This window comes from Phodopus roborovskii, unplaced genomic scaffold (genome assembly GCF_943737965.1).
Source record: "Phodopus roborovskii unplaced genomic scaffold, PHOROB, whole genome shotgun sequence".
NCBI lineage: Eukaryota > Metazoa > Chordata > Mammalia > Rodentia > Cricetidae > Phodopus > Phodopus roborovskii.
In genome coordinates, this window is record NW_026125059.1 from 397,959 (window position 1) to 417,792 (window position 19,834).

The 19,834-nt window shown below is 46.6% G+C and overlaps 2 protein-coding genes across 2 annotated transcripts in view; both read right to left on the reverse strand.

Moving 5' to 3' along the window:
- Positions 1–1,767: 1,767 nt before the first annotated feature.
- Positions 1,768–4,368, reverse strand: CUNH20orf204 (chromosome unknown C20orf204 homolog). Its single transcript, XM_051188463.1, has 4 exons — positions 4,163–4,368; positions 2,524–2,799; positions 2,278–2,430; positions 1,768–2,105 (listed from the first exon to the last, which is right to left on the reverse strand). Exons 1-4 carry the CDS (start codon positions 4,163–4,165, stop codon positions 1,968–1,970), a joined length of 570 nt encoding a protein of 189 aa, XP_051044420.1. The 5' UTR covers positions 4,166–4,368; the 3' UTR covers positions 1,768–1,967.
- Positions 4,369–5,757: 1,389 nt separating this feature from the next.
- The window catches only part of Prpf6 (pre-mRNA processing factor 6), a 48,949-nt gene continuing 34,872 nt past the window's right edge, over positions 5,758–19,834 (reverse strand). Inside the window, exons 13-21 of the mRNA XM_051184162.1 lie at positions 14,686–14,807; positions 12,962–13,100; positions 11,270–11,389; positions 10,640–10,816; positions 9,827–9,960; positions 8,861–8,952; positions 8,464–8,578; positions 6,451–6,577; positions 5,758–6,010 (exon numbers count right to left, since the gene is read on the reverse strand). Coding sequence (XP_051040119.1) covers positions 5,858–6,010; positions 6,451–6,577; positions 8,464–8,578; positions 8,861–8,952; positions 9,827–9,960; positions 10,640–10,816; positions 11,270–11,389; positions 12,962–13,100; positions 14,686–14,807 — 1,179 coding nt within the window. The 3' untranslated portion in view covers positions 5,758–5,857. The remainder of the gene's footprint in view (positions 6,011–6,450; positions 6,578–8,463; positions 8,579–8,860; positions 8,953–9,826; positions 9,961–10,639; positions 10,817–11,269; positions 11,390–12,961; positions 13,101–14,685; positions 14,808–19,834) is intronic.

The following is a 19,834-nucleotide window of genomic DNA, read 5'->3' on the forward strand; positions in this document are numbered from 1 at the left end:
ACCACAGGCTGATTCCAGGGCTCCTGCAGAGAGAGAGAGCCTTGGGTGCAGAATTCAGATGGTTTTAAATGTATAGTTGGGTACAGGGCTTAGGTATCGTCATTTATTCCCCAACGCTCTTGAGGCCTCACTTCCAGTCCCAGGAGCTGTGGTTTGATTTTTCCTCAGTTGAAGAGAGGAAGGTAGGAATCAGGACACCTTATTGTCTACCTCCCCAGCGTGATTACTCTAAACAGTAGGACAGGACAGCAAGATGGGTAGTGTCTGTGGGATGCTCACTAGGATTGAAGTGATTTTCCCAGTAAAATCTAAAGTTGAGGTAAGAATAAGTACAGATTGACTTGCAAAATGGGTCCATGGGTAACTTCATGGAATTGTCCATACTGCCCTATTTCAGCTAAGTGCCCAGACTGTCCAGATCTTGGCCCCTCTTTAGTCAAGTTCTGCTGCCCTATGGCTTACATTTCAACAAAATTGGACCTTTTCCTCTGCACTGGGACTTTGGCTATAATCCAGCATGCCTAATAGAACTCAATATAAGCCATCAATCCAGGCCCATAGTCATGCACTGGTATTTCCTGGTACAAGATGACTACCATCCAGATCCTAGAGCTAGAATTCTGCAAAGGCCCAGGCTTCCCCTCATCATTCACACCACACACACACACACACACACACACACACACACACACACACACGAGAATCATTTTAGGTTTGGCTTTGCTAAAGTCTGTGTACTTAGCCCCTCTCTGGCATACCCCCACCTTGTATTTTTCCACTCCGCCTCCTACCACATGGAGCAGAACCAAAATGCCCTGTATTTGTGCTCCAAGGTGGCTTGTGAGACCATTAGAAATCTGAATCATAGATTATTTAAATGCATACTGATATCCAGAAAGCTCCATTTCCCTTCTACACACCACACTGTAGGTCCACAGCTGATCCCAGCTCTTCTAGTACTTGACTGTGTAATCAAGGAAGTTGCTAAACCCTCTCCATGTCTTAGCTTCCTCAACTGTGGAAAGGAACAAAAGGCCCCATTGGGCAGACCACTTGTATGCCAAGGAATAGAGGCATGAAGAACTTCAGGGCTATTCCTTTTTCTTGTAGATTGCCCTACCACTGCCTTTTTGATCTCTTGTTTGCCCATCTGACAGACACAGAGCAAGGTATTCTTGAGGATCTTTGGCTCCACATCCTGTTATGAGGCAAGGAGCCTGGGGGACATTGCCTCTTTCTGTTCAGGGCTAGAATCATTGAAGAGCAGACACCCAGACTTATGTTATGTAGGTACTGGGGTCGGCCTCGTTAGTTCAACAGACAAGTCTGGGGCAGTTTGTGGAGTTGTCCCCTACCTCCACCCCACCCTGCCCATCCCCCAGGGGCAGCAGGAAATGGCCTGGTCTAGTTTGTGGCCAGGGCAGCAAGGCTGGCTTCCTCTAAGTCCTGTTTCCTTTATCCGGTTGTTTTGCTCTGAATCCACCAAGCTCAGCCTTCCCCTCCTCTCCATTTCCACCCTCTCCTCCGGTCCAGAGTTGGGCAGGACGGATGCATGACGTTTTAAAACCCCTAACCAGGTTGTGGGGTGGGGGTAGCGGGCTTCCCTGCCTTGGACACTACTTGAGGATAGGTCCAACGTCCCACCCACGCCCCCTGCTGAATGAGGCTGGAAGCTACAACTATTGCCACTGTTCAGGTGTTAAGTTCCCAAGATGCAAATCCTTGGGTGGTCCAGGGCCCATAACCAGTCAGGCAAAGGTAGAAGAATCAGGCCACATCACTAGCTCCATTTATTGGGGGCTCACTGGGTGTGTGGAAGAATGGCCATGAAGGAGGGTGCTCTCTTCTCCATATCCTGGGCCTTTGAGGGTAGGCAATCTGAGTTGAGAGAGGGGGCACTGTCAAAACATGAACCAAAGTTTGTTTCCAGTCTTCTGTGAGGGATGGGAATAAGAACAGGGGCAGTGCTACAATTCACTGGTGGCCACGGCACTCAGCGCAAAGAGCTTCTCCCAGCAGGTGGCGACAGCGTACAGGGCACGTAGCAGGAGCCGCCTCCGGCTGGGGCGCTGCTGTACTGGACGCTTCTTCGACTGCAGGATCTGCTAGTGGGGACCAGCAGTAAGTGAGTACATTCAGATCCTGCACCCTCACCCTTATCGCACAGCTCAGGCTTAGCCCTAAGGGAAGTGGGTTGCAGCCAGGCCAGTACTTGAGCCAAAGCCTCAGGCCATTGATACTGCAGTCCTTAGGGGAAGAGCAATTGAGGATACATACCCTACTAGATATTCGGCAGTGTCTGTGCATCACTGCCTTGGTGCGTATCGCCACAGTCCATGCTGCTTTCTCTAAGGCGTTGTGGGGAACTCCAGCCATGCTCCCAAGAAGGGTCTGACCCAGGGACTCGATAGACAATAGGATGCTATGCTCCTGAGGGGGAAGGGGACGAAAGCCAGGGCAGGGGGTGGGATGTGGGGCCCGAGGAAGGAACAGATAGGTGTAGGAGGGGTTACCTACCCATACCTTCTGGGCATCACAGGAGGCCCCTGGCTGTCCCTGACCTCCACCAGCTCCAGTCAGGTTTTTCTGAACAAAGTGGTGGTGTCGGGACCCAGGCTCTGTACGCTGGGCTCCCATCCCAGCCCATTGCATGGCAACCTGCAAGTCCTGGAAGATGACAGCTTGGTAGTGGCGGAGTACCTCCTGGACACTGCAGGACTGGGACCCAGCCCAGCCCAGAGCAGACTCAAGAAATGCCAGCAGCAGTGGTAGTAGATAGACAGTGGGCTTGAGGGGCACCTGGAGAGGATACCAGGTTGGGGTTGAGAACCTAAGCCTTCCAGCATAAGGTATGGCCCCATAGACAGTTGGAGTCACCACAGAAGGTGCCCCCACATCTTTGAGATGGTTGGATTGAAAATCTCATCAAACTCTGGCTATGGCTTATGAACTATGTCCTACAACATTTAGGGGTATGTAGTAAGACATCAGGAAGTACTTTCACTGAACCCAGGAAGGAGACAGAGAGCAGGTGCCATCAACAAGGGGTGGCACTATGGTCTACATTGGAGAGGCAGAAAAGTTAGCAACTAGAATATCATGGATATGCAAGGGCTCACTGGCCTTGTACAGGGAATAGGAGGGGGAGAACAGCAAGAAGTGATCCCCAATACAGCCTCACCCCTGAACATGCACAGATCCATACCTACTAGTCATAGCTCACCCACATTCCCTGATAGGATGCTTGCTCTCTCTCTCACATACATCTCATGCCCTTTGGGTGAGCAAGATGGCATCTGGGATAGAACCAGCATGCTCTCTTTCATGCTGTATGGGAACTCCAATCTCTCCCTCAAGAGTTCTGCTACAACCAGCCACAGGTACTCCTGCCCCCCAAACAAACAAACAAACAAACAAACAAAAAGCTACTAGGGCAGAAACAAGGGCTCAGAGCTCCGAGACTCCCAGTGGAAGAGGAAGGCTGGAGGGAAGGCCTAGAGACAGCAAAAGAAGCAAAGCCTGCCAACAAGCTTCCTCCAACCCCAAATGGGAAGGACTGGTACTGGGGGAAAGCTCACACATTAGATAACTAGCTGAAGGCCCCCAGGACCTCAGCTTCTCCAAATGGAGCAAGTTTCCAAACCTGCCTCTAGGCCCCCAGCTTACTTGGGCTGGAAAATTAATCTTGTGAACCCAGCGAAACGACAGGACTCAGCTTCCCAGCCCTGGCACAAGAGCTGAACTGAGCACACCACAAACACCCACAGAGGTGGGTGGGGGGAGGGGCTCCCGCCTGGGATACTAGTGTAGGAGCACCCTCTTGAAAGTCATGTTGAACCATGGCCAATGGAGGGGTGCTGAGAACAGCCCGTCACACCACATTAAGGACAAGAGGCAATTCAGCCAGTGAGACTTCTAGAAGGACATCCAGTAACAACATGGGACAAGTTGGCTGCCCAGGGAGTCCCTACAACTCAAGCTTAACCCAGTATGAGAGGATAGGATTTTGGGAAGGCCAGGACAAAAGCACCAGTAATGGTACTGGGTACCATCATAAACATCTAGGGGTTTCTATGAGGTACAGGGAAACAGCCTTCCCTGAGTTGTACCCAAGCCCAGACCCTTGGCCCAGGCCAGCATATCCCACCCCCCAAATGCTCACCATAGGCCTCTCAGGGTCTGGCCTTCCCTTATTCCCTCTAGCAGGCCACACACATGATCCTGGGGTCCTCAGGTCTTTGGGTTGCAGACGAAGTAGGCAACTGACAGCCACACCAGGTCCTCTATCGGCTGATGAGGCCTCCCTGGTGAGAGCTGGGGGGCAGGTGGAGAGGTGTTTGAAGTTGGCTCCTCCAGCAAAGAAGGGAGGGAGCAACGATGGAAAGTCCAGTAAGCCAGCCCTGCCCTTAACCCCTCCCACCCTCTATCCAGTCACTTCAATTAACCTGACTCCGGGGCACAGCAGCTGCCTGTTGCAGCAGATGTAGAGCTGTTCTGGGACTTGGATTGAGTCTCCAGCCCCATGGAGACCCCGGCTCTGTCTCAATAGTCTCTCTCCTGATAGGCAGGCCATACCCAGACAAACCTGTCCCAGCAGGCCTGGAACTTGGGACTTCCCGGACTTCTACTGCTGGCTCCACTTCATCCCTCCAGACCTTAGGGTCACCCAGGAATAGGAGGCCCAGGGTTGCTGTTCGCTCTAGCACAGCAGCAGCCTCTGGAACACAGTTAATCTCCTGCTGAACAAAGCCCAGCTTCCAGCTGAAGGTAATGGTATGAACTGGTGAGATGGCCCAGCAGGTTAAGGCTCTTACCGCCAAGCCTTGACAGCTGAGTTTGGTCCCAGGGCTAACATAGTGGAAGAAAGGATTCCTCTGACACCCCCCCCCCAAGTATGCCATGGCATACGTGCACCACAATAAATAAATGTGATACATAAGGAGTTACTGATCATCTCAGAAGGAGGGGAAAAAAAAATCCATTCCCACAGAGAGGAAAAATAACCTGGTCATTACAGGCTCACTAGACTTTTCCACAGCTCCAAAGGAAACCTTATCTAAGTACACTCTTCTGTAACTGCTCAACTGCACTCGAGTTTGAGAGCTGAGAACAGTCAAAAGGAACAAAAACCACCAACAGCCTGATGCTGTAGTCAAGTCCTTTCCCCTTCCATCTGTAAAGGAGCCACTTGAGCCGGGCAGTGGTGGCGCACGCTTTTGATCCCTGCACTTGGGAGGCAGAGGCAGGTGGATCTCTGTGAGTTCAAGGCCAGCCAGCCTGGTCTAAAGAGTGAGTTCCAGGATGGCCACTGGGTATGGTCACTCATCATAGAGAACCCTGTGGATCTCTCTATGGAACTATCCAAGGAGCTCTCCTAGATATGCCTCAGGTCAGGAGCAGCAAGTACTTCCCCAAGCCAGCACCTAACTGACCTGTCAAGCATCAACCAACCAGCAAGTCCAGATGCCTACGGAACAATGGGGCCATCTTTAACAGCTTGGTCTCCATGTGACCTTCAGCCTCTTGTAGCACAGACATAATGACGGGACCCCCACTCTACATACAGCCTATACTTTCAAGACCTTCTCCATAAAAATCTCAGCAGACCTTGGACCCCAACTATGTTTTTCCGGAGCACCAAGCTCTTGCAGGAGGCTGCAACCAAACCAGACTGGCCATGGCCACCACTCAAGGGAATAGGAGCCAAAGACAAAACAGAAAAAACAAACAAAAAGACACCCTATCCCCAACATAACTCTATAAAAATCTTTAATGAATGAAAGATATACAGTGTAGGCTTTGTGCTCATTGTCCATGTGCTGCCCTTTGCAAAGTGCTCTGTCTTCCACCCCAGCTATCAGAAGGTGTTTTTAATACGGGCAGCTACCAGCACTAGTATTTCCCCAATCTTTCTCTGCCAGTTGGTGATATCCTTGGACACTGCACACCACAGCTCTCCATGCCGGGGCTCTGCATTCTCACAGCGCTTTCTCACCTCTTCCTGTTGTTCCTGGGGAGACAAAAGGGTACTTAGGTAGGGTTTCTTCTTAGGTACACACTGAGCCTTGCCTGTCCCCTTGAAGATCTGGCCCCAGCAGAGTTCATGTTCCCCCTCCTCTTGGGCAAATGGCATCCATGTCAGTGCATCTGTGTGTTAAATTATGTCAGACTTCCTATCTGTGGTTCCCAGAAGTTGCCAGATGCACCATCTCTGAACTTGGCACTTCCTGGATTCAACAAGGTCTGACTACTACTTCCAATGAGGACCCCAGACACCTGGCTCCCTTGCCTTATGAACATGGCTCCAACAAACCTCAACTGGGAAAGGACTGCTGGTCCTGACTTCCTATCCCCCTTCCCCATAGGCTGAATAGAGCTTTCTCCTGCCTCAGAAGTAGCTAGGGGATAGGCAGGCTATTACTGAACACTGGTGTTCTAGTGCAGCCTCACCTCAGTGCCATGTTGCAGTTCAAATTTGTAGAAGAAGGCCCAGGCATCGCCCAGATCTGAATCAATCTTCACAGTGCGGTGGAACCACTCCCGTGCCTTGGTGATCTTTCGTTCACTCCAGAACAGCCTGTTATGGAACAAATACTTAGAGGAAGGGGCATAGATAGGATAGTGTCTGCTGTGCTTGGGAGTCACTCTTCTGTGTGGGTCATCAGCTGTATCTTGCTCCTGGTGAGACCAGCGTGTGTTACAGAATGGCTGAGTCATGGTCCAGGGCTACCTGGAGGTCACTCCAGATCCTTCACTGAGCCTAACTGCTTTTTGTTTTTGTGAGAAAGAGTTTCTCTGTGAAACAGCCCTGGCAGTCCTGGAACTCATTGTATAGACCAGGTTGTCCTCGAACTCACGGAGATCCACCTTCCTGGGATTAAAGGCATGTACCATCACCGCCCAGCTCCCTCCACTGCTTTTTATAACATTTATACACAGAAAGACCTTAACTTTTTTTTTTTTTTTCTTTTCTTTTCTTCTGAGAGAGGGTTTCCCTATGTAGCTTAGGAATCTATCCTGGAATTAGCTCTGGTAAACCAGGCTGGTCTCAAACTCATTGAGATCCACCTGCCTCTGCCTTATGAATGCTGGGATTAAAGGCATGGGCCACCACCGCCCAGCAAGATTTTAACTTCTTAACTTAAAAATACTATCTTTTTTTTTTCTGGGTCAAAAACAGTATGAAACTAACCTTGACAAACATTATGGTTGATTATAAAAACCTGAAATTTCAGACTGTTGCTCAGTAACTTACCAATCCTGGACTATTCTAATTTGTCCAGCCTCTTGTAGCAACAGAGCAAACACAAAGGTTTCTAAAGGTCAGCTCTATGGACCTGTGTCCACTGGAGCTGCAGCTCTATGACACTCAGACCACAGTATACATGACTGTTGTACCTGACACTCATACTTGAAAAGCAGGCTGAAGAGGAGCCTTGCAGGAAGCCAAGAAACTGGACTGTTAGAAACCAACTTAGAAGTGGGGTGTGGTGGCATATGACTTTAATCTCAGCACTTGGAAGGCAGAGGCAGGCAGATCTCCAAGTTCGAGGCCAGCTTGGTCTATAGACCAAGAAAGTTCTAGGGCAACCAGGGATACACAGAAAAGCCCTATCTCAAAGAACAAAAGGGAGGGAGGGAAGGAAGGAGGGAGGGACGGAGGGAGGGAGGAAGGAAACCAATTTAGGGTCCCCATGGGCACCCTTCCCAACTGGTAGTTAGTGTAGGAAAGCAGGATGAACAATGAGAAAGGCAGCATAGTATGCTGTGGGGAACTCTTGCGCAGGCTGGCAGGCTCAGGACTTGGGCTGTATTTACCCTCCCTCCCTTAGTGAGGCAGCTGGTGCACAGCTAACCTTTCTACTGCAGGCAGCTGTTTGGGTTGCTCTCAGGTACCAAATGGGAGTATTTTCATGCTGATAACTTGATTGCTTTTTAAGCCATGTAGTGCTCTTAATTGCTTGGTGTTAGATAAACTGTGATTTAAAGAGCATAAACTCAAGATAGCAGGCACATGGCTCATTGGCTTGGGAACAGCGAGGAGTGACTTATTTCCTTTAACAAAGCCTTCTGTGAAGTTTATGGCTGCTCTGTCTGAGGGCATATACAAGTTACTCTGGGAAAAGGAAGCCCAGGCTAGGAAGGTTGGGCCTAAAGCTTCCCTCATCTGGTAGAGCCACACATACTACAAATGTACCCAAATAGAAATGTGAAGGCAGGTGCACCAGACATGAGTACTTAATGCCACCCAAACAGAACCAAACTGGTTCTAGGGCTCTGCATCCATCACCACCACCATTGGGACAACTTTGTGCGGGGAGGTGAAAGGAAATCACCTGATGAGTCCTGGCAGCTGAGGCCTAAGCGGCTCACCCAACAGACAAAGTCAGCATCACCAGGCAAAAGATGCTGGCAAAACTACACCAGGCCCCCAAGGATAAGCAAAACTCCCAAAATACTCACTTAGCCACTGCTAAAAGCACATGGGGGTCATGTTCACATTTCTTCAGCGCATCCACACTCTTGGTCTTTCTCTGGGGCCTTGCCTCAAGGAAGACAGCTTCAGACCACAGGATACCTGAAATTCAGAAGCAAACATCTGCCCTTCAACCTCCCATCTAGCTTCCTCAGGCTGCCCCAAAAGGAATATACTGACACCAACCACAAGGGCCTGAAGTATCCACCTACCCAGTACTCTGCTGAATTACAGCAGCCTTGCCCAGAACAGACTGGATAGTGTTCTGGATGCTAGCTGCAAGTTTCCATTCTTACCAAGCCAGCAAGTAGGCAATGGGCAATGGGCAATCCCATCCCACAGATTTCCTCAGTGCTATTATACCAGAGAGCCAGAAGCCCTTACCAGAATTGGGGCACTCCTGCAGTGCCTTGGCCATGAGTGTGTTGGCAATGTTCTTCAGCCCTGCACAGTACTCCAGCCGCACTGACTCCAACCTAGGAAGACAAGCCCAGGGATGTCCCAGTCCCATCTATCAGAGCACGATCGGCTACTCCAGCTGGCCTTCTGCCAGAGACCATTTTTAAAAGGCTTTTTAAATTTTTTACTATATTATTGTTCTCATGCATGTGTACACGTGCCACCACACCCGTGTGGAAATCAGAGGACCACTTTTGGAAACAGTTCCCACCACTGCTCCCAATGGGTTCCATGGATTAAACTCGGATTGCCAGGCTTGCTCAGCAAGCACTCTTTCCTCTGGACTTCTTGCCAGCAAAGGAAGGCTCTTGTCTCTTGGAAGATGGCTGGAATTCCATACTCTACAGATATGGCAGTACTGGCATCCACAGACTGGTACCAAGGCAGTAGCCCCATCTGAGATCCCAGGCTCCACAAGACCCAGATATAAGTGAGGATATCAGAGTAAGCCCACACCACACTGGATCACCACATGAGAGGCATCTAAGAGCTACCCTTTCTCAGCAGGACTAGCTGGACTCTGCATCCATTACCTGTAATGTGGTCCAAGCTGGCATAACTCACTATACTCCTGTTTTGACCTCCCAGATACTAGGACTATAGGTGCACACCACCATACTCTGTTCCCTCTGTCAAGTTTCTTCATGTTCCAGAAAGTCTTGCCTATGTTACTTCTATAGTCCACTTTCTTAGTTCCATTTGCTGACATCTTAAAGCCCTTCACCAGAAGCTCACTCACCAACTAGACCCAGCTCTCCCAAGGCAAGGACTGCAACTCCTTATAGAAGCTGCCACTTATTATTGTGCCCTCAGGAGCCTGAGCTGAAGTAAGAAGGAGCTGAATGAGGTCAGCCTTCAAATGGGGAGATGAGCCAATTATCAAGGACTCACCATAGCCCAGGATTCTTTGGATTTTTTAGACGAGACTTCTCCAAAATGGCCCGAGCACGAGTCAGCTGCCCAATCTTTTCTTCTAACCGGGAGAGTAAGAGCCACAGTGGTGTGGAGTGAGGACATTTCTTCAGCTGTGACCAAAAAATAGAGTAAAATAAGAGCTTGGAGAGCATCCAAAGCTGTGAGAATTGTAATCAGTTTCCAAGAACACTTCAAGCTGTTAGACATGTACTTCGTACTCTCCATGTGGATTTATAGACATGGCTCTGTGGTGTGCATATGTAAACAGGTGTGTGTAGTTGTGCTGTATATATGAGCACAAAGGATGTGTGTAGGACTTTGTGTATATGTCATGCACATGTGTCTATAGGATGTGCACTTCTATGTATATAGCCATGATGGAGACACAACCATACACTGAGTATACATCATGCTACTCCCGATGTACCAAACACCAAATATCCCAAACATAGGGTGTGCAGCTTTGTAGAAAGAAAAACATAATATTCATAGCAAAAGGAAGGATAAAAGTTCAGTCTCCAGCACAAAGTTCCATCACAAACCACTGGCTTTCAGAAGTGTGGGAAATTGACCAATGTCATGCTGCTCCCTGGGACTCCCCCCATTCCCAACTGCCCCTCCCCCCAACACAGGGTTTCTCTGTGTAGCCCCATCTGTCCAGCAACTCACTTTATAGAGTGGGCTGGACTAGAACTCACAGTGATCTGCCTGCCTCTGCCTGCTGAGTGCTGGGATTAAAGGTGTCCGCCACCATCCCCTGGCCCCTAAGACAGCTTTATGGAGACTCACCCCCTGATTATAGGCCTCCCGGGCCTTCTCCATCAGTTCCCCCTGCTCCTCAATCTGCCCCTTCATCATCCACAGCTTGGGGAAGTCTTCATAGTGCCTCAGAGCCTCCTCACATAGCTCTTGGGCAGCAGTGATGTTCCCCAACACCCACTCCAGCTTCACAGACTTCATGAATACCTGCAAAGCAGATAAGCACCGTCACACCAGGGTACTCTACCATTTATCTGAATGCTAACTACCCTCACATCACACACGTCACTGCAAAGACCTCTTTCACACACATCTGTCCTGTACCTCGTAAGTTGTTATATGTAGTTCTTTTGTATATACAAAAGATGTAGATAAATAAAGAATGCTTCCCCTCCCCCCCCAAAAAAAACAGAGTTTCACTATGTTGCCCTGTACACCAGGCTGGCCTTGAACTCACAGAGTTTCACCTGCCCCTGCCTCCCGAGTGCTGGGATTAAAGGCATACATCACCACCACCCACCTAAAGAAATGCATTTTAAAGTCCAATAACCTGATTGGGCTGTGGCAGGAGCTGTCCTACTCATCTCACTGCTTCCCAATGCCAGGCAGGAGCCAAGAGGCACTCTGCCAGCACTGCCCCACCCACCAGTCACCACTCACACGGGCAGTGGGTGCGCTGCTCCGTGCCTTGGCCAGCAGCCTCCGGGCTCGCTCGTATTCATTGTTCTCTGACTCCAGCTTCACAGCCGCCAGCCAGATCTCTTCACTGTTGGGGTTGGCCTGGAGAAGAAGCACAGCTGCATCAAAAAGGCTCAAAACAGAAGTGACTGGGGCTAGATCACACTTAATCAAGAACAGGCAGTCTGAGAACCGAACTGGGCCTCACTCTGATACAGAACCACTGTTTTTGGATAAGCTAGGAGATGTAGACCTCAGCTTACCTGGGGAAAAAAGGAAAACACACACACACATTTTCACTCTTGTGCAGAGACAAAGCCTCCAAGGCACTGAAGCAACAATGTTAGTGTTGTAGAACTGCCCTCTCTAGGATCCATCTAAACTCTGCATGGCCTCTCAAACTATGAGTGGATCACTCACACCTCTGCACCAGAATCTGCTATACCTAACGTCATCCCTTCCCCTCAGGTAGCCATACCAGTATACCCATGTGGTCAGGGTAGATCAGGGTGCAGATAATGAAGTGTAAAGGGCTCCCACACAAACTCAAGAGTCCAGGAGATATAAAAGTAGTACCCTCAAAACTTGTACCTGCCCTCCTTAGAGACTTCTGCAACATGGCCATGGTGTCTATGGTTATGGTAAAAGAGAATCACCTTAGAATTCTGGCACACAACTCTGTGGAAAGGACATCAATTATCTGGCACAGTACTATCACTTGTTCTTGGAGTCTCTTCAGGTAACAGCTGGACTGACCCAAGTTAGCTCTTCCGGTGTTTATTTACAATAGACAAACTAGTGTTCCCTGGGCTATGACATTAGACTGACATTTATATAGTACTGTGACTTATCAATAAGAATTCAAGATGCTATCATAAAATATTTTTTGTAGTAAAGTATTTATTTTTTGTAGTAAAAATATTTAAATATTACATGTGGGCTAGGAAGATGGCTTACTGACACCCACATAAAAGCCAGGCATGGCAATGCACATCTGTAACTCCAGTACTGGAGGGTGTAGTCAGATGAATTCTAAAGACTAATAGGTACCCAGGTGAACCAAATGGTGAAATGTAAGCTCCAGGTTCATTGAAAGATCCTGACCTTAAAAAAACATAACAAAACAGAGTGGGTCAGGTAGCCCAGCACTCAGGAGGCAGAGTCAGAGGGAAGTGGACCAGCTGGTTCACAGAATGAGATACAGGATGGCCAAGACACAGAGAAACCCTGTCTAGGAGAAAGAAAACAGAAGCAGAAAGTGATATAGGAAGACACTCTAGGTTGACCTCTAGCTTATACACACACATTATAAGTGTTATAACAGCTAGGCCTTATTAGGCCAGTAAGTGTAGATGTTTTAATAGGACTCCACTCTCACAAAGGCATTAAAGCACCCAGGCAGCTTACATTGTGGTTTTGTACTCTGGAATTCCTGGCCTATAGTCATATGAAGCAGAAGGAACTAAGAGGTCAATGTTGCTGGTTGGCTTGTTCCCTCACACTTTGGCCCCATAGATGAGGCCACCCACACAACCCAGTGTCTCTAGACTAGATCATGGCATATCCCAAGGAATATATATGCACAGGGTAAACTGTGCAAATTCTAAGGCCACAGTAACACCAATGCTGAGTTTGTGTTCATGGCCCCACCCAGTACAGGCATCCTTTACCTACCTGGAAGGCCAGGGCCAAGATGCTCCTTGCTGCAGGCACATCCCCTGCCAGCCACTTGGATTTGGCACCCATGAGCCACAGCACCTCTGCCTTGGGGCAGTGGGCCACAGCCCTCTGCAGGAGTGCTTCCAGAGACTCCCTGCAAGATAGAGGCCATAGTCACTAGGGTCAGGGTCATAAATCAGAGCACACAGCCATCAAGATGCTGAAAAGACAGTTACTACTCCAAAGTTCGGTACTATTAATGATTTACGAGATTTTACGATGGGGAGAGTGTGGGGAAATTTTTTTTTCCCATAAAGAATCTAAAATCAACTACTGAAGAGGGATCTATAAAGCAAAGCATTGTTTAAACAGCAAAGCCTTTTACAGCCATGTATCCTAGGGGCAGTGATAACATGGCAGTCTGGTGACAGTGAAGGCCCTTTTATCTTGAAGCACAGAGGACACTCTGGATTCGTTGATAAAGATTAAGGTCCCTGGCACCCATAACCCTTTCTCCCCACCAAAAGAAGGGTCTTATTGAGAGAGACTTTAGGACACTACTGAATAAAAACTCTTGTCAGCCTTGGATACTGGGTATGACATCTCTGGATTATCTAAGGTTCACCACCTCTTGGTCACACCACCTTTACTGATGACCCCTAAGGGCCTCATGTGTTCAGCTGCAAGTCAAAGAACACACAAAACCATATCATACAGAAACACCATGTTCCCCAGAGCCCTGGGCCCAAGGACTGGTGACTTTCCTCATTATTCTGTAAGCTAGCAACAAAGGAAAAAATAGGTTAGTAGGAGGAAACTAACCACTGAAACACTTGAGTGGATAACAGTATACACTTAACTTATGAGTCATGAAGTCTCAACCCCAACCCACACCTGACATGATAGGATCCCATATACGTCAGCACTTAAGACTGTACCAAGTGACATTCTACAAGGCGAGCCATCAGAATCATTTTAGAAAGTCCTCAAGTTCCCTAATGAGTTAACTCTGAAATACCAAGCCAGCTGGCAGGGTAGGAAGAGGCGTTCTAAAAACTAACATTAACTAACACCAGAAAAAGAAACAGGGCTCAAAGTCCCAGCTGCAATGTTGGTGAAACCAATAAGGTTTGTGCCCACCCAGCACAGGGAAGAGCTGAGGACCCAAAAGAGAATGACAGAGGGTGCTCAGGGACATGAGTCCAGTACCCCAGGGAATTATACATTTGAAACAAGAAACTACAATGCCTAATTTAATCAACATTTACAGCCAATAAGGCCAACCCAAAGGTTTTTCCAATTAAAGAGTACAATTAAAGAAAATTGTCAGGGACCTCCTTCTGTGTACAAAAACCAGCCAAACCCCAGAAAAGCCAGTGCAGCTTAAATGAAAAACAGGCTGCATGGGCCCTGACACTGTGCCGCCCACTGCTGGAGACAGTGCTCAAACACTAACAGCTTGCATTGGACACTGTTTAGACCCATGCGGCACCAGTAAAGGTCAGGCTTCCTTGATGCCTTGGTTTCTCAACTATAAAATAGTGATAATCCAATCACAGAAGGGCTATAAAGAATAAGACAGTTTCAAAGTTCCAAGGGCCACAAAGGTACCTATTCTCACTGTAACCTGCACATAATCACAGTAGGGCAGATCCAAAACAGTGTCACTCGCAGATCTTCATGAAAGTGAGGTTTGAATCTAGCACCATGCAGATAGGAAGTGGAAGCTGCCCACATACCTGGTACCATGGTTCTTCTCAAAGTATGCAGCTCGCAGCCACACACTCTTCTTGCTGGGGAAGACTTGCAGGGCATAGGCATAGATGGCTCGAGCACACTCCAGAGCATTGTGGGCCACACACTAAAGTAGAGAGATACTATGAGGAAGGTCGTTTAGGACTGCATGGGACAGATGATACTACTTTTTCAAGCTTCTTGCACTTTAAGTAATGACATCTGGTAACAAATGTGCTGTGGCACAGATCTAATTAAACTACATTCTAAGACAAGGTCACCTGAGGATGGGAACACAAATACTTAAAAAAAAGTTCAGAAGGCACCCTTCGGGCCTCCTGGCTTGCAAGAAGAGCAGCAGTGTGGTGGTGCATGCCTTTAATCCCAGTACTTGTAGTCAGAGGCAGGTAGATCTCTGTGAGTTCGAGACCAGCCTGATCTACAATGCAAGTTTGAGGCCAGCCAAGACTGTTATATAGAGAAACCCTGTCTCAAAAACAAAAAGAGACAACATATGCACATAAATAGCTAAGGAAAGTATGTATGTATGTGTGTTACCATCACACACTGCTTATTTATTTATTTATTTATTTATTTATTTATTTATTTTGGAGACAGGGTTTCTCTGTGTAACAGTCCTGGCTGTCCTGGAACTCAATTTGTAGACCAGGCTGGCCACAAAATCTACCTGCTTCTGCCTCCCAAGTGCTGGGATTAAAAGCGTGAGCCACCATCGCCCCGTTTATATGCTCCTTTTTAATTAGTACTAAGTATTTTCCATTAAAAAGAGTAAGCCATTCAAAACCTGTACAAGACAAATCAACACAAAGAGGACGAGAAGTCCACCAATCTAGTAGAATTACAGCAGACACCATTAGGCTCTGCTTCCTTTCCCCACTCCATCCTCCAATACCAGCGATTGAATCCAAGGCCAGGGTTTTGTAATGATAAGCATTCTCCCATTGAGCTACATTCTTCACCCTTTTCTGTTTATTATTTTGCAATACTATCATTCAATTCCCAGGCTGGCCTTGAATCTGCAACCTTATCCTAGATTTCTGAATAGCTGTGGTTCCAGGGCTGTATATACCATCAGCCCTAGATCCTCCAGTTTTACTTTGTTTGTTTGTTTTTGTTTTTATATTCAAGTGATTTTAGGGGTTGGAGGGATGACTCAGTGGTTAAGAGCACTTGCTATTCTTACAGTGGATCCAAGTTTGGATTCCAGCACTCAAATCAGATAGTTCACATATAACTCTAGCTGCAGGGGATATGACACCATCTTCTGGCCTTTGCAGACACATGGCATATGTATGCACACATATACACATACACATTCACAAAAATAAAGTCTTAAAAAAAACTAACATTCATATACATAAAGTGATAGGTACGGGCTGGAGAGATGGCGCAACAGTTTAGAGCACTGGTTGCTCTTCCAGAGGACCCAAGAGTTTGACTGCCAGCACCCACATGGTGGCTCACAACTGCCTGTAACTCCAGTCCTATGGGATCCAGCACTCACTTCTAGCCTCCGTGAGCACTGAATGCACACAGTGCACAGACATACACATAATATCCATACACATAAAACAAATAGAAAGAAAAAGACAGGTAATGGGTAATGGACCAGCAAGATGGCTTAGTAGGTTAAGAAGACACTTAGCAAAAAGCATAACAAGCTGAGTTCAATTTCCAGGACTCACATAGTAGAAAGAAAGAACCAAGTCCCATGCAAGTTGTCTTCTGACTTGTGCATACAGGCTGTAGCATGTGTACATAAATCCACACAAAAAAATTTTTAGCGATAGGTAATAACAAATAACAAAGCCAGTCACCAAATGCAGTGATAACTCTGATGAGAGCTAGTTTAATTGATCTTCATAGTAACCATGAGACCTAACTGTTAGGGTGGAAGTTCCACACAAGATCCCTCCCTTATCTCCCTCCAAACCCTGCTGCATCGCAAATGATGACCCCCTCCCCCAGAGATGCTCAAGACCACTCCCACAGGGTATTTAAACTGCCTCCCAGAAAACAGACTCGTGGTTTTCCAGTCTCTCTTTCCCGAGCCTTGTATCCATTAAACGTGGACATTTTCTAATTCAGTTTGATTTGATCTGATTTGGATTGCTGCAACTGAAGAGAGGCTTATCAGTATGCAGAAACTTTTCACCAACAATAAACTAGACAGGTTCAGACACTTGTTTTTAGGTTCATAGAAGACTAAGGTCTCCCTCCCTGGGAGAAATCACTTCCTTCTACGTTCTGCAGACAGCACGCAGAGGTAGGTAGATCTCTGGAGTTTGAGGCCAGCCTGATCTACAGAGTGTGTTCCAAGATATCCAGGGCTACACAGACTCCAAAAAACAAACAAACAAACAAATAACAAAAGGGTATGAATCTGGGGGCAAGTTAATGTAATGGCCACTAGGGACAAATAGTGACAAACTATTACAACTGTAAAAGGCAAAACTGCCTGAGTGGAGGTGGGTTGTGGTGACGTGCACCTTTAATCCCAGTACTTGGGAGGCTGAGGCAGAAGGATCTCTGTGAGTTTGAGGCCAGCATGGTCTACAAAGTGAGTTCTAGGCCAGACAGACCTACAAAGTCTCTTATACAAAAAAAAAAAAAAAAAAAAAAAAAAAGCCCATGTGTAGCTGTAGTGGAAGCTATATATAAACAACTTACATAGGGAAATTACCTAGTCATCCAAAACTCCTCATATGATCAGATTATCTTCTTAGAGAGAGATGCCAAAGAGCCTATGAGTGTCCAAGACCCACAATGTATGTAGAAACAGGTATGGAAGGAACAGGTATGGAGGTATGCCAAGATTTTTATTTAGACCCAATCCTTCCTATATCACATGGCCTGACTCTGACTCAACCACCAGAGAAATCAAGAGGGTCCTTTTCTCAGGTGTTATACCCTGACCAGGAGTATCCAGAGAGGCCAGACTCTAGACAGGGCAAACCTGGTCTATACTCTTCTGTGTGGCTGCTAACCAAGGCAATGAGGTCAACTCCCTACAGCATCAAATAACAGTGCCCAGGGCCCATGGTAGGAAGGAGCACTAGGAGAGCACCCCATGCTTCCAGGCACACTGGAAACATTACTTTTCATTCCTGCATGAAAAAGAAAAACAGCTATGTTACTGAGTAAATGTGGTTAAGTGACAATAAAAAATGAGAAAAGCTGGGCATGATAGTACACGCCTGAAATCCCAGAACTCCAGAAGCAGAGAGAGGTAAGAGGATTCTGAGTTCAGGCCAACCTAGGCTACATCAAAAAAGCAAAGAAAAGAAAGGAAGAATGAACAAGCTAAAATCATTCTTGAACTTCTCATAGTTTTGGTTATCTTCAGAGTAGTGTCTGATAAAGGTTCCAAATTTATTAAAAGCAATAAAGTAGAGAGATGCAAAACATGTAATTCTGTATTTAGAATAAAGAAATTTCACAACCAAGTAGATACAAAGGAATTTTCACCCAACACAGAGAACATGTATTCAGTGTTCTCTCTATATGTATATATTTTATATGCATATTCTAGTACTGCAGGTTAAAGATAATGCTTTGTGTATGCTAGGCATATGCTTCACCACTGAGTGATACTTCCAGCCCCGGCCCCAATTTGATGAAACAAACCCTTTTGACCTACCTCTAGACTCAAAGAGTAAAGTTTGTATAAGCATATATAAAGCCATTCCACAGGCTGCAAAGTACCTGAGTTCTGTGTCACAATGCACACACTACTTTCAAGAAATTTGCACAGAGACAGCACGACTAAAAGATGAATCATGGTCTACCCAGATCAAGGGGAATAGGAATGCTCTCATTATCATCATCTCACAAAATGCTTTTAATTTTTTTTTTTTTTTTCAAGACAGGGTTTCTCTATGTAGCTTTGGAGCCTGTCCTGGCACTCGCTCTGTAGACCAAGCTGGCCTCAAACTCACAGAGATCTGCTTGCCTCTGCCTCCCCAGTGTGCATCATTAATGCCCAGCCTCACAAATTTTTTTTTTTAAAGGGCTGGGGATATAGGTCCATGGTACAGCTCTCACCTAACATGCATTAGGTTCTGGGTCTAATCCTCAGTTCCAAAAATAATACACAAAATAAAAACATCTGAGCTGAACAAGAGGATCACAAGTTTGAGACCAGCCTAGGTTACACAGCAACATCTCAGAAAACCAAAAGCAAAGACTGGGTGGGGATGTAGCTCCATTGGTAGGATACTTCATGGCCTGCCATTTACAATGTCTTGGGTTCAATCTCTAGCACCACATAAACCAAGCATATTGGTTCACACCTATAATTCTAATATTTGGGAGGTGAAGGGAAGAGGATCATCCACAATTACCCAAGAAGTGTAAGGCCAGACTTGTCTATAAGAGATGTTATTCCCCAAAAAATAAAAGCAGAGGCTGAAGAAATGGCTCAACAGTTAAAAGCACTTTCCAGAGGACTCAGCACAAGCTTCTGTAACTCCAGTTCCAGGGGATTTGATGCCCTCTTGTGGCCTCTGTGAGCACCAGACACATATGGTGCACATGAAGCCAAACCATTCATATACATAAAATAAATAATAATGTTTTAAAAAGCCAAAAATCAAATCAAAACAGAAAACCACCACTTGGCATATACCACAGAAACAGCCATTTCAGTGAAAACATTGTTCATTATTTTGGCTTGGAGTCTCTTGTCTATAAACTTTGCACTTGGGAGACTAAGGAAGGATTGCTGTCAGCCCGTGCTATATAATGAGACTGTCTAAAACAAAAAAAAGAAACAAATAAACAAAAAAGAACAAATAATAAAAACAATAAAACCAACCATTATTAATAGATCCTCAAACTAGTAAGTTGATGCTTGGAGGATACCAACATAATTTCAAAATGTTTCCTCAAAAATGCTTGCTATTAATCATAAAGGAAACAACTGTAAGAATATACAAAAGTCTGGACAGCTGGCCAGAGTGAATACGTATCTGTACCTCATAGCACACCACAATCAGAACTCAACACATATATATTTGTGTATGAAGAAGACCTGACACGCTATACTGCCAAAGACAAACCTCAACCAAGCCACAAGCAAACATAACATACAGCCAAGTCAAAATGTATTCTGTAAAACCCCTGGCCTCCAGT